This window comes from Electrophorus electricus, chromosome 6 (genome assembly GCF_041902795.1).
Source record: "Electrophorus electricus isolate QZ-2024a chromosome 6, ASM4190279v1, whole genome shotgun sequence".
Lineage (NCBI taxonomy): Eukaryota > Metazoa > Chordata > Actinopteri > Gymnotiformes > Gymnotidae > Electrophorus > Electrophorus electricus.
Window position 1 is genome coordinate 9,717,061 of NC_137502.1, and position 17,725 is coordinate 9,734,785.

General features: G+C 46.3%; 1 protein-coding gene across 13 annotated transcripts in view; it reads right to left on the reverse strand.

Annotated features, from left to right (window-relative positions):
* frmd4a (FERM domain containing 4A) overlaps positions 1-17,725 on the reverse strand; it is a 99,252-nt gene that overhangs the window by 12,485 nt on the left and 69,042 nt on the right. For 9 of the 13 annotated variants that reach the window (XM_035525512.2, XM_035525513.2, XM_035525517.2 and 6 more), the window contains exons 3-13: positions 12,483-12,577; positions 11,388-11,480; positions 9,512-9,596; positions 8,812-8,868; positions 8,622-8,644; positions 7,835-7,918; positions 7,337-7,402; positions 6,959-7,016; positions 6,644-6,730; positions 2,226-2,302; positions 395-536 (exon numbers count right to left, since the gene is read on the reverse strand). In XM_035525512.2, the coding sequence (XP_035381405.1) occupies positions 395-536; positions 2,226-2,302; positions 6,644-6,730; positions 6,959-7,016; positions 7,337-7,402; positions 7,835-7,918; positions 8,622-8,644; positions 8,812-8,868; positions 9,512-9,596; positions 11,388-11,480; positions 12,483-12,577 (867 nt within the window). Of the gene's footprint in view, positions 1-394; positions 537-2,225; positions 2,303-2,459; positions 2,637-6,643; positions 6,731-6,958; positions 7,017-7,336; positions 7,403-7,834; positions 7,919-8,621; positions 8,645-8,811; positions 8,869-9,511; positions 9,597-11,387; positions 11,481-12,482; positions 12,578-17,725 lie in introns of those variants that run through there. The other 4 variants (XM_035525506.2, XM_081715378.1, XM_081715380.1 and 1 more) reach the window with 3 other exon arrangements.

Genomic DNA, 17,725 nt, shown 5'->3' on the forward strand with positions numbered 1-17,725 from the left:
TGTGACAGGATTTTCCGAGAGATGAACATTCCACACAGCTTTTAAAAGTGTAACTCAATCCTCACACTCACTTTGAGAAAAGTAATAAGCAGATATGTGTGTATGTGAGTGCATATGCAGTTTTCATAGCAGCTGAAGTGTCTAAATATCCGTAGTCCAGTCAAACAGAGAATTCAAGTCAAAGGAAACATGCTGACAGCACACATACAAACACATTATTTTCTGACGATTCAAGAGCACAAGATGCATGTACAGCATAAAAGCGCATGTGCGCGCACACACACACACACACACACACACACACACACACACACACACACACACACACACACACACACACACACACACACACACACACACACACACACACACACACACACACACACACACACACCTTGCTCTGTTTTCGGTCCAGGTAGAACTGATGCTGGCTGATGGCCATGGCCCAGATGGACTTGATGAGGGCGGGGCAGGCGTACCAGGTGTGGACAGCGATGCCGCTGTGACCAAACGTCCTTCGCGTTACCGATGCCCTGCAGTTAGAGCAAACACAAACCGACTTTATATTCACTGGATATCATTAAGCCGAAGGATGCCAAGTCTGTGCAAATGAATGGTTGTTATCACCAGCATAAAACCAAACACAATGTTTATTAACACTTCACTGTACTCTGGTTACAATAGCCTGTCATTGACAGACCAATATACAGCCTGCTTGACCTTTATGAGGGCCCATTTACAATACATTACAGCAATACATGTTTATTACAGTGTTGGAAACACCACACTATAATTTGCTAGTACAAACTAATATAGAATTCCTTTGTGTCTATTGTGTAACACAATCAAATGAGCACTTTCACTAAGGTAAGCACTGTAGACCGTAACCATTGCATTGCTTTACATTCCAGTTAAGCGGATTCCAGTAAACCCTCCACAACAGCGACAGCGTTAGGCTCCGCTCTAGCAGTGCGAGCTGGGTGGTGGCTTGCTGGGGTCGAAGAGAGAGCCTTGGGGAAGGAACCGCTGTACCACACACAGCGCCACCCACAGCCCCACACCATTTACAGCACAGAGCACACCTACAGGCTGGGGTGGGTGGGTGGGTGTGTGTGTGTGTGTGTGTGTGTGTGTGGCGTGGGGGGAGCCAGCCCTCTGCCTGTCTGTTGTTCCGTGGGTTTTATAAAGACTGAGGTGCTCTATAAATACCTTGCTGGCCCTGCATGCTCACACACTCTGAGTGAAGATAAACACAGGGCCCTTGCCTCCTGCTCCTGTGGACACCCTGTTCCCCTGCCTCTCGGGCCCTCTGCACGCCAGAGGGACAGAGAATAACCCCTTACACTGCAAGTAAGTTCTCGACCTGCAGGATCGTTCTAACAATGGAAACCCTCCCCTAACTGACACCTCCTCTCCTCTTTTGACCACATGTAGCCTCAAGCTTCTGCTGGACCTCCTCTCCCTGCTGCTTCCAGCTGGGGGAGTAGTGGGATATGGGGGGGGGGGGGGGGTCAGAGGTGACAGGCCTGTCTGTGGCCAGGGCCCTGGGTCTCCTGGCACAGAGCATGCACTGATGAGCTCATAAGAACCACAGCGAAAACAAATGCCTCATATCAATCTCTCCACACAGTGGAGTAAGAGAGAGACAGAGGGAGAGAGAGAGAGAAAGAAAAACTGTCTTGGTGTTTTGATTCACATGCCCCTGCTGTGATCCTTTTTCACTTACTTATTTCCACTGGTGAAAGGAAGTAAAGGATGTGTATTTAATAATAAACAGCTGAACATCAACGCACCTCCAGATCCAGACCAAGCAGACAGTGAGCAGCACAAGTCACCCTAGTGGTATTACAAGCTCAGAAGCAGTGCATGGCAATCCTTTACCAACTCTCTCTGGCACAGTGAGCAAGCTGTTGTACTACGTAGTTGCTGACCTAATAATATGAACATTATTGGTATTCCAGTACTAATGCCTGGAGTCTGGTACAGACTGTGTGTTACTGGCAAGCTGAGAGAAACAGGGGGTAATCTGAGACTGCTGTGAACTTACTGCAAGTTAACAATGTTACAAATCTCATCATCATAGCAAAACAAGAGCCAAGACAGCCACAACATGAGTAAAATTATCGCTCACTTCCTACAGTGACTGTGGTGCAGTGATTTACTTTACCCTCTAAGGTCATGAACTGAGGTTGTGTGTGTGTTTCTTGTCTGTAATATAAATTTACCTTCTCGGGTCATGAACTTCTACTGAGAACTTCTTCTCTCTGAAGTAAAGATTCTCCAGCTGCCTCCATTGGAACACCTGAGGAGAGGAGAGAACCGTTTCAAAGCAGCCTCACGATCTTCATCGAGACACCCACAGTCATCGTCAGGTTAACTCCTCAGGGTACACACTCAATGGCGCATGTGAGGAGGACCGTATCGCACGATTGCTGGCCGGCTTTGCCAGGGTTCCTAACCTGTCAGACCCGTTCACACCAAAATGCTCCTCTTTGTCCTTTTAAAGCTCCTCTGCTCAGAGAGCCGCTGGAAGAGTGTGTGTGTGCGCGCATGTGTGAGTGAAAGATTCTCTTTAAAAGTTCTGGGCTCTGTCCGTGTTTCTGTGAGAGAGAGCGAGAGTGTTTGGCAGGGGAATGAGGGAGAAAGGGGGAGGAGCCAGCTGCCTTCTCAGCCCCCTCCCTCCCTCTGGGACACAAACTTCCTGCTCCCACCATGGACTGTGCGTGGGCGGGGTCTGGGGAGAGTGCAGAGGGACGTGTGTGTGTGTGTGTGTGTGTGTGTGTGTGTGTGTGTGTGTGTACACATCACAGCCACTGCTCCAAACAGAGCTCTGCAGCTTTATTCAACTCCCCCTTTCTCTTCATTCACTCATAAAGCCAGGTTCTGTTTCTCATTACACACACACACACACACACACACACACACACACACACACACACACACACACACACACACACATGACAGGAGTTTGTGCATTGCACACGCACTGGACTCCTCCAGCCATCAGCTGAACAGATGAGAAAAGGAGGGTAGAGTTGAAGCTCTGTGCTTCCATGAGCCCAGGGGCCTTCGCTCCCAGCACCCTCAGCAGGCTTTACCAAGCGCTATAGCAGGGAAGCGTTCTCATCAGTGCTGTGACCAGTGGATTCCCAGATTCATTTGTGTGTTATCAGGCTCAGATGCATGGGGAAAAGAGAGCAAGTGGTAAAGGAACACGAAAAGGGGAGTGGAGGAAAGGGGGAGAGAGGGAGGAAAAAGAGGGGAGAGAGGGAGGAACAGAGGAGGCCGGCTTTAAAAAGCTGAAGAATTTTAACAGCCTGGGAAAACAATGGACAGATGAGGGAAGCAGGGAGGAAGGGTACAAAGTCAAACACACACACACACACACACGCACACACACACACACAAACAAATGTACGCATACAGACACACAAAAATGTTCTACATATATCATTATGACCAGTTTTTTGAGTGGCCCTGGTGGTCTCTGGGGACAAAGAACAAATCTGAACTCAACACTTTCTCAACAGCTTTCATCTAGCAGATTTTATCATTCATATTGTTTTCCTTCCAAGAGATGGAGATACAGTTAGAGACAGAGACAGAGACAGACACAGAGAGAGAGATAGAGAGAGAGAGAGAGAGAGAGAGAGAGAGAGAGAGAGAGAGAGAGAGAGAGTGGGAGCATATAGAGAACGATCAATGATGCCTACTCTTGAGATGTAGTTCTGGTTCTGGCCAATGAGGGAAAGATCATTAGCCACACCAAAGTGCATTCTGGGTACAGCAAGGTGGACAATGGAATTCCATCATTGTTCTGGGTGAACACAGCTCTGGCGTTTGTGTGTGTGTGTGTACATGCACACACGTGTGAACAGCATTAAAGCCTACTGGACCAAGTCTAGGCATTACAGGACACTGGACCGGGTCAAGAAATTAGGGGATACTGGACCAGATCAAGGCATTAAAGGATACTGAACCAGATCAAGGCATTACAGAACACTGGACCGGGTCTAGGCATTACAGAACACTTGACCGGGTCTAGGCATTACAGAACACTGAACCAGATCAAGGCATTATAGGATACTGAACCAGATCAAAGCATTACAGAACACTGGACTGGATCAAGGCATTACAGAACACTGGACCGGATCAAGGCATTACAGAACACTGGACCAGGTCTAGGCATTACAGGATAATGGACCAGGTCTAGGCATTACAGAACACTGAACCGGGTCTAGGCATTACAGGATACTGGACCAGGTCTAGGCATTACAGAACACTGGACCGGGTCTAGGCATTACAGGATATTGGACCAGATCTAGGAATAGTGAACCAGCACTGAAGCCTTGCCACCTCAGTCAGACAGAGATAGGGCAGTCAGAGACATACACGCTATCTGATACGCCAGATGGTGAGGTCCAGAGCTCGCTCAGGAGTGAAGTGTGTAGCATGTTGTGGTGCTGATGGGCCAGGGCCTCTAATGCTGTTAATCACTGAGGTGCAATTTTATGGAGTCCTTACGATGTGTGGGACAGTGTCTCTGTCAACTGGAGTCTGCCAGTAAATGACTACCAGAATGGAAAGGGTGTGTATGTATTATGACTATCATACACTATTATTAACCTTCATAATACACAACACACCCAGCGCACAGTACATTCATACAATGAGACTATATACACTGCACAGCGGACTCATACAATGAGACTACAAACACGTGACAATCTCTGGAGAGTAAATCAACTGTAGCGCAGAGGGACAGAGAGTCACACTGGCACAGACTCTCAGACCTGCAGTCTGCAGGAAGGGTGAGTGGACGTGCCTTGTTTAGATAGTGGAGGCTACAGTGCCGTTGTTCGAGATGAAGACAGACATGGAAGTCACGCGTTAGTGGATATGGCAGACAGGAAACACAAACACACCCACAGTGTGCTCATCAGCCTTAGCTTGCTCACTTTGCTTTGTGTGTGTGTGTGTGTGTGTGTGCTGAGTCATTTATACAAGGGCTTGGATGCCCCGTTGTCCTTAACCCTAAAATCCCCTCTTGTGCATGCACGCACACACACACACAGTCTTAACTCACTTGTGGTCACACAGTTATTGCTGCCTCCTATCAGGAGAGAGTTAAACCTCATTAACCAAACAACCACTAACTCAGTGTGGTTACGGTGTGGTTCACATTCATGTACATGCCGTCTTTACACACACAGTCCACTACGGGTGGTACACAACCAATAATCATTAGCATATGTGAGTAAAGCACTACTCTAATCAAGGACAGGCCAGAGCTCGTACCTCATCTGAAACTAAGGTGACTAACAAACAAACCCTCCAGACTCATCTAGACTAAAATACACTGCATTAACCAAGAACTAAAACCTACTTTAGGGACACACACACATACACCAACACATCTCTATTCCACCAGCTAGCAATGATTGCAAGCTTTGCTTCGTTTGCAGTCTTGCTATAAAATTTCTGCAAACACTTCAATTTTGCATTTGCTTTCTGCCCTTTTATCCTTTCCCTTGCCACCTCTCTCTCTCTCTCTCTCTCTCTCTCTCTCTCTCTCTCTCTCTCTCTCTCTCCCTCCCTCCCTCCCTCCCTCCCTCTCCCTCTCCCTCTCCCTCTCCATGTAACAGAGCTCTCTAAAGAGGTCTGCCTGCCTGCCCTCACACTTGGCTGGACGATGCTGGGCTTTGAACACTATTTTTAGTGTGTGGTTTGGAGGAAAGTGCACAAACACATTTTTCTACCACTTCACACAAACTCAAGATCCAGCCATGCACACACGCACACGCACACACACACACACACACACACACGCACACGCGCACACACAAACGCACACACACACGCACACGCACACAGACACATGCACACAGACACGCGCACACACACACGCGCACACACACACGCGCACACACACGCGCGCACACACACACGCGCACACACACACGCGCACACACACACGCGCACACACACACACGCACACACACAAAGAATACAGTGAGATGTTGGTGCCAAAGATGCTTCTCTGAAGCTGTGGGGCTGAGGGTGTGAGTAATGGAGTGCTGTCTGTCTGAGAGTTTGTGCTTCTCTGTCTCATGTTCCACCCCACCTTGACCTAGGGTTATAGCACATTGGTCATTACCTCGCAGGGTCATGCAAAGGTCTGGGGTTATGACACTCTAAGGTCTCAGTTCATGCATCTTGGGTGATGGCACAAGCTAAGAGGTTAGAGAAGGTTGTGCTGTAGTCATTCTTCATTTCTCTCTCTCTCTCTCTCTCTCTCTCTCTCTCTCTCTCTCTCACACACACACACACACACACACACACACACAACTTCTTATGCTGTTAGACCATATGTAGTCACGAACATTTTTATGCAGTTAACATTTGAGCAGAGTAGAGCCAAGTATAGAATATCTGTTTTTAAAGTAAAGATAGCCACCTCCATTTCTTAGAATACTGTACAATGATATTTGACGGGTCACGCTAACACAGAAGCTCAGAACTATGCTCGGACATGTCATGTGACATGATATAAGTCTAGCAAACTCACAAGCAAGCACGCAGTGTTCACTGAAAGGAAGGCATAAGGGCAGCAGTGAGGTTAAGGGAGAAGACCATTCTTTACCTTTCGGGGTTTCACTTTGTCCTGGTAGTCATATTGAAAGATGCCCTTATAGCTTAACCCCAACCACCAAGGGATTCCCTGCTTGTCCTGAGTGAGAGAGCAAGAGATTGTGGGGGACTTTTGGGTTGGTTTATGACTGCAGAAACATACAGGGCTGCAATATAACCTTAAATGTTTTTAAAGACCTAGAACATGCACTTTGCCATTAAAAGACAGCCAGTGTGTAAGGAAATGAGTGTGCACACGCATATCTGTGTGTGTAGGCTGAAGCTTATGATGATAAATTTACACACACTAGGAGACAGACAGACCTACCTTAACCGCATAGTAATGCACTCCATATGTAGGTAGCGACTCCACAATGCTCATATAACTGAGAGAGAGAGAGAGAGAGAGAGAGAGAGAGAGGGGGGGGGAGGGAGAGAGAGAGAGAGAGAGAGAGAGAGAGAGAGAGAGAGAGAGAGAGAGAAGAGAGACACGGAGGGAGGGTTTGAGAGCCTACATATTTCAGCAAACAGACATGCACAACTGTTCCAAACCTGCACATGTTAAGACCCTTTAAAGTGGATCAACAAGTGTCATAATGAAAGCTCTAGCCATGTTCAAGTGCAAACAGAAACCTTTATAGTTTATTTCTTAAAACAGCTGCATTGTGGGCATTCATTCATGCTGTCTCCTTCGTAAGAGACTTACTTGACAATAGCCTGGCCCCTGGACTGGCCACTCAGCTTCTTATAATACTCAATGACTCGGTCTTCACTGTAAAACACACACACACGCACATGATTTACAGATGAGCAGCTGATGTTGAGACTGAGTTGTGTGCCTGTGTGAACTCCCCAGCATGTACCAGCAGTGTGCTGAGGCTGGGAATGTGGAGGGAAACCCTGACAGGGATAAAACCCGACAGGGATACAGCCTGACAGGGATTGAACCCAGCAGGGATACTGCCCGACAGTGATACGCCCTGGCATTGCCTGCCAGGCTGTTGGGTGTGCGACAGGATGGCACTAACATCTCCCTGTCAACAGCGAGCGGGACACCCTAGAGCTGCAGACTGCCAGCATTTGATTCTCATCACATCTATTCTGTGCTTAAACAGATTACAGAATAGCATACACATGTCATCACTTCTGTGTTTGTGTGTGTTTTGTGTGTGTGTGTGTCTGTGTGTGTCTGTGTATGTCTCACCAGTACGCAAGTGATGGATGCTCTTTCAGGGCCTGTGTAGGCAAGGCTGGCAGCTTCTTAAGGTCAGCCCTCGTAGCATCATTACTGCAGTGAAAAACACACACGACCCATTACGATCCAATTACTATTCCCACAGTGAACTACAAGTCCCAGCGGCCCTAAGAAATAGCAGGAACTGGCCTGGCCTGCCACGTGTGTCTGGAACTGTAAATGAAGCCTTATGGGGAAAGAGGGAATGAAGATAGGGGTGGATGAAAAAAAGCAAAGAGAAACACCAACTCTGGCCCTTCTCAGTCCAGCCAGCAGGACTGTAGTGTAAGTGAAAGAACAACAGAGCAAAACAATGAGGGAGGGATGAGAGGAATTAGCCCAGGAAGGACTATAAGACCGGGTGCATGTCAGTGAGTGTGCCTGAATCTGAGAGGCAAAAACGCTGCAGACACAACTTCAAACACGGGGAGGGGGGGTGTCAATGGAATGGGGTCATTGTGTGTAACATATCTCTGTTTATTCTCAGCATACCACTTCCTACCATCTGCATCTGTTCCCAGGACTCCCACCCCCAATCCTGTTCATTCACTCTCTCTCTCTCTCTCTGATTCTCTCTCTCTCTCTCTCTCTCTCTCTCTCTCTCTCTCTCTATCTTCCTGCAGTTGCAGTGTCCGGCATGTGGGGGGCCTGTTCTCACTCTGCAGTGACACTCTGCCACCAACTAAGACACTGCAACACTGGGTATGTTATTTGAGGCTGGTGGAGAGCACTTCACGTGTCTGCTCATGGGGCTTACCTTGTGAAGTCTCCCTTGGCTTCCTGAAAGACAATAACAGAACCAAAGGAGTCAGTTATTGGAAACAAAACAGTAACAAGAGGTTACTCAGTTACAAAGTTCCTGTGTGCATGAGTGTGCGTGTGTGTATGGGCGCACACACATACATATGTATATATTTTTTTACAGTAAGGAACACTGTAATGCTTACCTGCAATATGTAGGAGGCCAGTTCGAAGACTACTTCACTGTCCACCTCTATGAGCTCCTGTGAGAGAGAGCGTGAACATGGGAATAAGACATTGAGACGAGGCTGCCGGACGGAGCACAGCCCGTCTCCCAACCTGTCCGAACCGTCCACCTCCTTATACGCTTCCTTCAGCACTCAGCCCTGGTTACCCTTTTAGTGATCTCTCCCACACACACCTACACATACCAGGGGCTGTTATTCACCACACTTCAGATGCCAGAAACAACAAAGTGGTTAATCCATCCACACAGGGGTTCAAAAATGCCAGCTTGCATAAACTCAAATATTCACTTCCAAACTATTACATTTTAAGGCAAAGAAGGCCAATCTTATCAGAAGGGAGGAATTTGTTCTGAAGTCTGGCAACTTTAAAGATATCTTTCCAGACTAATGGGAATTCTTTCATAATCTCTCATAAGGTGCTTATCGCTTCTCAGATTGTGCTATTGCTTGGTCTGCCTTCTAGTGGTAGTACCATGATACTGCAAAAATCCCAATCTAGCAAATTAATTTATGTGAGCCATGCCAAAAACACACACACTAATACTTTTGCTAGCTAATGTAGTAAAGCTGATACATTCAGCGGAAAACCAACAAACTTCAGTTCAAAATGTACAAAACAAATGTCAAACTATGTCTGTTAGTACTGTCTTGAGATTACCTTATAAATGCAGGATTTGGCATTGAGGAAAAACAGCTCAATAGTGGCATTGTCCTTCAAGTAAGAGATACTCTCTATATAAAACCTGTGAAGAGCAAGACACAAACAGAAACAATAGATATATGTCACAAAGCCCAGATAAATCATCATGTAAGAGTGCCTGGGTTTATTTACAGTTTGAAACTGTAGCTGTAGTTATTCATTCACCCTTGGAACACTTTGCCATGTTCAGATATGCTGTACTTGCATACAATAACCAGCAGGGGTCATTAGCCACACAAGCGTTCTGGCTCACACTGTCTCACACATGAATAAATAAACGTGAAAATACATGCATCAGTGAGACCCAACTGTATAGTCCAGTTTGAAAAAACATACGAAAACATATGAAAATATGGATATTATACAGTGACAAACACAGTGACACACAACTCCCCACAAAAATGGAGGCATAACTATACTGGTATGACTAGCCTTTAATACACACTGACTAGAGTAGAACAGGGCAGAGGGAATGTTGGAGGTAAAAGCATTTTATTGAGAGAAAGAGATCGAGACAGAGATAGAGAGAGAGAGAGGGATAATTAAAAGCGTACTGGCAGCTGGTTTAGTTGGAGATGTGAGTGAAAGGGGGAGAGTGTCTTACACACATCAAAGGCTTCAGCTCCTCTCAATCAATATCCCAGTCAGGAGCGGAGAGCAGAATTACACCCCCCCCCGCCAACACACACACACACACACACACACACACACACACACACACACACACACACACACACACACACACACACACACACACACACGTGCATTCAAACAGGCTGGCAGGACACAGAGGCCAGAGGCCTCTGTCATTCAGCTCCGTAAACGTCCGTGGAGCCGCGCCGCTGCTAGCCTAAACCCAGGGCCCGCGCATGGGCGCCGAAAACCAGCAAAAATGGCAGCAGTTGGAGCTGTAAGGGTGGAGAGGGGGGACCACACCAGCCTGACGAACACACAGACCCAAGCATGAAGCCCGTCAGGTGTGTGCGCATGCGAGTGCAACGAGGTACGATGGGGGTGTGCTACACAATACAAATGATGACTCGCACACGCTGCAGTATGTCAGCAGGTACTTTATGTTAATGATATGAGGAATTACACTGGTCTGTGTCAAGTATGTTTTGAGTAAAAATCAATAAAGCTCATTAACACACTGCTGGCTTGTCTTTCTGTGTGATGAACAGCCAGAATGAAACGGCACCGCCACCGTGACGATGAAATTAATGAAGGTGTTAATGAGAGGAACAGCAAGTCCTGATTGGCTGACAGCTCCCATGGCGACTAGTTAACTCCAGGGCCAAATTCATTCCATAGTCTCTTATATCTGAGAGCAATGCAATTGACCCTGTTAATTTGCAGTAACAAAAACACGAGCACACACATACAAAAACATACATCCCCCAGTGGACCACTTCACTGTCAGAGTGTGAAGTGTTTCCTCCCAGCTTATGCCATTTACACAAACCTGTGTCTGCTTTTGTATGTGTGTGTGTCTGTGTGTGTGTGTGTGTGTGTGTGTGTGTGTGTGTGTTTCTTTTTTAAACACAACCGACAACTCTCAGAGCATAATAACAGGCTCAAACTAAATGAAACATACCTTGCATGAGATAGGACTATAAAAATATCTCTGAATAAAAAATGGCTGTTACAGTTGTGAATTATCAACATCCAACATTATTGACTAACAAAATTTCTCAACATGAGTTTGCCTCTAGCAGTTCAATGTGGCCTTGAAATGGATCTAACATAGAATGACCTGTGTGTGTGCGCGCGTGTGTGTGCGTGTATGTATGTGTGTGTTGCCATGTGTACATAAATATGCTATGCTAGTCCTCACCTAACACAGAAGTAAAGGACAATAGGGCCAGATTTCTTGGGAAATTCATGCTCCAGAACACGTCTATCCAACTGCAGCCAGCTGAAATGGCCCCTGTAACAGCAGAGATGGCAGAGATCACACACAGCCAGCATCTCTTTTTCAACACACACACACACACACATACACACGCACATGCGCGCACTCACACACGCACACACACACACGCGCGCGCACGGTCACCCAGTGAATAGAGCTATGACTATAAAGACAAGCAAATATCACATACAGTAATTATCACATGATATATATTCACTACAAACATTGCAAGATATACAGCGTACTGAGAGCCACTGTGTGCGTGTGCGTGTGTGAGACAGTGAGACGAAAAGCAGCAGCCTTGACTTTATCCCTGGCGACAGCAGTCTGTTGAGCAGTCTGCCGGCTCAGAAAACTGCAGACTGTTGTGTTGCAGAGGTCAAGGGTCATCTGACTATTTTTCAGAATGTTTCAGAACTACAAATGCAGTCTCCTGGGGTGCTTCATGCAGGGCTGGGAAAATATGTAGGTAAGTTTGTAGTTTATGTGTATTGTGTGTGTGTGTTTGTGTGTGTGTGTGTACTTGAGCGCATGCATGTGTTGGTTTATGAGAAATTTTGTGTGTGTGTGTGTATGTTTATGTGAACTCTCCTGACTATTGTGTAAAACCTGAGATCAAGAGGGATAACCTGAAACTATTCTGACAAACCAAAGAGCTTCTTCTTTTTACGAAAGCTACACTGTTCATATTTTAAATCTAAAAGCGTTTTTTACTAAAGTTAAACTTAAGGGTAGGATTAGGCTTGTACAATTCTTATTACATATACGCAGTTACATATGTAACATAACATACATTATACATGCATGTGTATTAATGTGCATGAGCATTTGCGTGTGTGTGTGTGTGTGTGTGTATGTGTGTGTGAGTGAGACAGAAAGCTGTATCTGGCTCCGATCTGGGACCACTCTCTTAAGATAATCAGAAGGGTCCTGCTGAACTCCTCCAGCGAGGGAGCACATGTTCCAACCCATGGGCCTGCAGAGCTTGCTAGGGGAGCCTGCTGAGAACAAACTCACGTGTCATCTGTGTAGGAGATCCCAAAATACTCCTTTTCTTTCAGATTGAAGTGGGACGCTACCAGATCCAGGAGGTCCTTTGCCATCAGTTTGGGCTGAGAGACAAACAAAGAGAAAAAAATACTGCTGTTAACTTAAGGAAAGTAAAATATCTTTATATACCTATTATATTCAAAGCACAACTATGTCTTGTGGCGGTGAGTTGATATATTCTGAAGATTACTGGGTTATGGCAATACCTTGAGCGTTTAAGTACGCGTGTTTATGTAAGGATCTCCTATTAATGTGTGAATGACTGAATGACTTTTCTGATAGAGTATTGATCTTCTATTGTTTCTTATATTTCTGCCCTACTACAGAAGATTGTTTTATTATTACATGAGAATGTTACGCTGTGCCCACACACACACAAACTAAAACATAAACAAACAAACAACTACATGCACATACAAGCACAAACACTGTCAATACTGACACACACATTATACTTGAAATCTGCAAGACATGGACTGGCATTTTGTCACATGCTTTCTGCAAGCTGTTTTTACCCTATTTGTGTGTGTGTGTGTGTGGACAATGAAATTACTAGTAAACCTTATGCCTAGAGAATCTGTCATTCTAATTATTTACTAGCAGTACCAGAGTGCCAGATCAGTCCACAGTGAAGGATGCCTGGTTGGGGCATCAGACCAATTCTGTAATATGGTGGATAATTCTGAACACACACAAACATACACACGCTCACACACACACACACACACACACACACACACACACACACACACACACACACACACACACACACACACACACACACACACACACACACACACACACACAGCAATTGTGCCTGTGTGCCATGTGCTGTCCACAGGCCTGTGTTTAAATGCTCTAATTATTGTTTCTGTTCCACATAGATCGCTTTCCATTAACTCCACACACACCCACATGCATAAACACACACGGTACACACACCCAGAGAGATGCACACAAACCCGAACAAAATAAATCACTTAAGAGAGTCCACAGCCTAAAAATAGCCCCCAGAAATTTGGAACAATGTACAATTACTACAGCTGCCAAGACAGAAAGAAACGGACAGAGAGACAGACAGACAAACAGAAAGGAAGGAAGAAAGAAAGGGGGAAAAGGGAGAGAGAGAGATCGCACCGTGCTAGATTTTGGCTACAGCTAGATGTACATTTGAGTGGGCAAGTCTGTTCCCCAAGAATATCCAGAAGAAACATGACTCCATCGTACAGTGTTTGCTGAGCCTGCCCTCATGCCATCCTGTTGCTGATCCTCCTGGACACGCGAGGAAGCAGTGGACTACATCTGCTAGCGTCTGACCAACACTGCTTGTATAACGTCCTCATCTCAAACATTCACACGTATGCTTTGAAAATGTTTTTAGGAACCTGTTTGTATGCTGCAGCCACTCAGCACATGTGGAGTAGGCTAGCTTACTTCCTCAATTAGCTGGTGTGTGTGTGTGTGTGTGTGGGGGGGGGGGGGGGGGGGGGGTGTTGAGGGAATAAAAGCCATTAATCCACACCAAGCATGGCTTCTTAGCTGTATTCTCTCCCTCACCTTCTCTCTCCTCCCTTCAATTACTGACAGCATATGTGCCCACACTATCTGAGATAGTGAACATGATTAGGAAGTATTCATATCCTGACACTATACTGATAAGAAAGAGTGCATGCGTGTGCGTGTGTGTGTGAGTCTAGTGATTTACTAATACAGAAAGGAAGAAATATGGTGAGTCTCTCCTGCACAGCTGCAGCAGACATGCGAGGCAAGCGTGCAAACAGAGGTGCAGGTGTGTTATGTAGGAGGGCGATCCGGTGGGCGAGGAGTTAATAGGACAGTATCAGATAACCATTACACACACACACACAAGATGATAATGACATGCTGCAGGGCTAGGCCAGATCAGTTTCAAGGCTGTCACGAGACGCCCGGCGTGACGCCAGCAAGTGGGACTGGGATTACAGAGTGTGTGGAGTGGAGCGCAGACCCAGTGGCCCAAAGTGACCTGTAGGGGTCAGAGTTCAGTGCTGTACACTAGGTCATCTGAAGCATGGCTTCCCAAAGCCAGCATGACGACGTAATGTTCGGCACATTTACAGGTTTTCTATACTCTAACACATTTGGCATAACTCGCACGCTGCTCACCAAGGTTCTCATAATGCCCTTCAAAGGACCGGGAGACTCTCATGCACCAAGACCCGACGACACAGCAGGACAAAGCAGGAGCTGTCTCTTTACGAGCACTGGAGTGAGGAGGTCTGTTTGTCACTGACAACCAGAGGAAGCTCCTACTGCCTGGGTAAGCACTAGGTTTACAAAAGCTAAAGATCAGTAGTCCTAGGTGCTTAAATGAACTACCACTCAGACACACGCACGTGCACACATGCACAAACGCAGGCTTAATTATAGTGCAAAAAAACCCTGACAATGAGAGAGGGAATGTACAAACACTTTAATACGTCAAGCCTCAACAGGACAGAAGACAAACATTCTTCAGATACAGCAAGGAGTTTCTGTCTCTAATGCCACCATTAAAGCAAATTATAGCGTGCAAAGATTACAGCCTGCTGAAGGACATTTTAGAGACAGCCAGCCTTTCCTGGACAGAACACACAGAGCAGCCAGATATAAGCACCAAACTTAGCTTACAATCCCTAACAATCACACAGGTGCACACAGACAATGTCTTTAAAAGCTCCTGAGAGACATTACAGTCTGACCTGAATACCCACACCCCCGCCAATTATCAGCAAAACACCCAAGGTCAAATCAAGCCAATTTAAAACCATATAGAAACACATGGACTGTTCACCCCAAGCTACAGGCCTGAATGTTAAATACAGACTCTTGATCTGCATTGTGTAAGATCCTCCAGTGTAAATGTCAGAGTGCTACCATATGTGTGTGTGTGTGTGTGTGTGTGTGTGTGTGTGTGTGTAGGACAGTGTAAGCTCAGTATAAGCCAATATAAATGTCAGAGTCCTGGGACAACTCCAGCGAGGCGAAAAAGAGCAAGAGGAACAGGAAAAAGTGAAAAGAGACTCCAGAGAGAAAATCACAGCGAGGGGCCTATATCCATATATATGTGTGTCTCTGTGTGTGTGTGTGTGTGTGTGTGTGTGTGTGTATGCAGGTTTGGGTGTGGGTGTGTTAGGCCTTAGCCTAAACTTACAGGCAGTACGATCTTATGCCTCTCCAAACGGCTCTTCCATTATGTACTAGGAGTTTGGCTCGATGACGGCCAGAATTCTGTACACCGCCCATCCAAAAGACAAGGCTCAGACATGGCTCATCACTTCCTCTAGTGTCCATCTTTTTGCCAGCGCTATCTGATGTGTGGTCATGTTAAAGAAGAGTTTGTGGAGGCTGCCGTGTGGCTGCACTGGTTGGAGCTACTTGGAATCCAGTTGAACTGTAGAGGATTCCAGTTTTGACAGAAGTCACGCAGGAGTTGAGGGAGGCTGTAGTGAGGTAGTGTAGTGTATTAAGGGAACAGCCTTCTGCAGTCCCTCTACAGCCCCCAGAGAGAGAGAAAAATGGAAAGAGGGAAGAAAGAGAGGGAAATGGAGAGAAAAAGCAAAGAGGAGAGGAGAAGAGGGAAAGAAGGAGGAGACAGGGACAGAAGAGTAGAGATAGAGAGGGAGAGTCAATGTAAACATAGCTACTGTAAGCATCCCAGTACACTAAATCCTGGGCCTGCTTTGCTTAGTAAATACTGAGTGCCATTAAACTGGTGAAGGAAGTTCTCATGGGCAGAAGGTGCCTCTCAGGAGGGAACGAACTAAGAGAGAAAGTAGGCCACGTGTTAGTGTTATGTGTTAATGGAGCTGGTTGTTTGCAGCCCATAAAGAAGCGCCTGTCTCAGTGGGGGGTTCAGCGAGGATGTGCTCAGAGGGGTCCATGGCTCTCACACTCCAGTGCCAGTCTACACTGATCCACACTCACAGCGCCAGTCTACACCGATCCACACTCATGCTGGCACCAGCCTACACCGATCCACACTCACAGCACAAATCTACACTGGGCCACACTCACATGTCATACTGGCAGGGATCAGCCCAGATGTCCACTTCTAAGATCCAGCACTCAGTCGTGGTTGTTTTAACACTTTGCCACTCTTTGTCTCTTTCAGTTCAATTGCTTTCGCCCATTTGAGCACTTTGAGCATTTCATCTTCTCCACTAAACTTTTAAAACGGTTCTCTCCCTCTCGCTTTGATCTCGCTGCTCATCAGACCAAGGCCAGAACCTGAATCAAACTCAGTCATCCAGCACTTCAAAGGGAGTGGAGTAAAGGACTGAAAAAAGAATAGAGGTGCAGGGCCCAAGATATGATATAGCTGCAGCTGAGAGAGCAATTTCAGTACGTTCAACTCATGCTGGAGTCTAGAGGGATCGGCTCAGCTTAGCAAATCACATCTGACAGACAAGGGCTGACAGAAAAGAGAACGTGAGAGAGAGTGGGAGAGAAAGAAAAGGTGGAGAGAGGTAGACTGAAAGAGAGAGAAAACAACCTGATGAAGATATGCATAAGTGCATTTAATTCTGTCAGGCATGGAAGGCTAGAAAGAATACAGAGCACCATAGGCTTGTGTTTTCCTCATGAATAGGGATGTCCTGTGTCTCTGTGTGTGTGTGTGTGTGTGTGTGTGTGATAGGGATGAGGGCAGCAGAGAAGAAAGTGCGCTCGTTAAGGTTGTGCTGAAACTATGTTTATGCTTTCATGGCCTGAGCAGGACATGAGAGACAGACTCATTGGAGTCTATCAGAACTCTTGACTGGGCCTGATTGTGCTGACTGATTTCAATGAGGAGGAGCTGGCCCATGCAATGGGTGCAGAGCATACTGACTGGAGGTTAAATCAAAGTGGTAGATGCTGATTGGGGTTGTTATGGCAACATACATGTGCCAGAGGGCCTCTAGAAGGTCCTGCCTTTCAACAGGAGCACTTGTATTATACACACACTCTTTTGTGTCCATAAGTAACCGGAAATTGTCACAATTTTTTGTTGATTTGGCTCTGTAATCCCCCTCACTGGATTTGAAGATCAAACAGGGAGAACCATACAAGCCCTTTTTATACAAAAGTCCCTCCATTTGAGGACATCACAACTAACTGGACAAATAACCAGACAATATAGTTTTATGCAGGACTTGGTTGAAACCATTTGAGAGAGAGGGCTGCTTGCATTGTGTGAGCCCAGACATCAT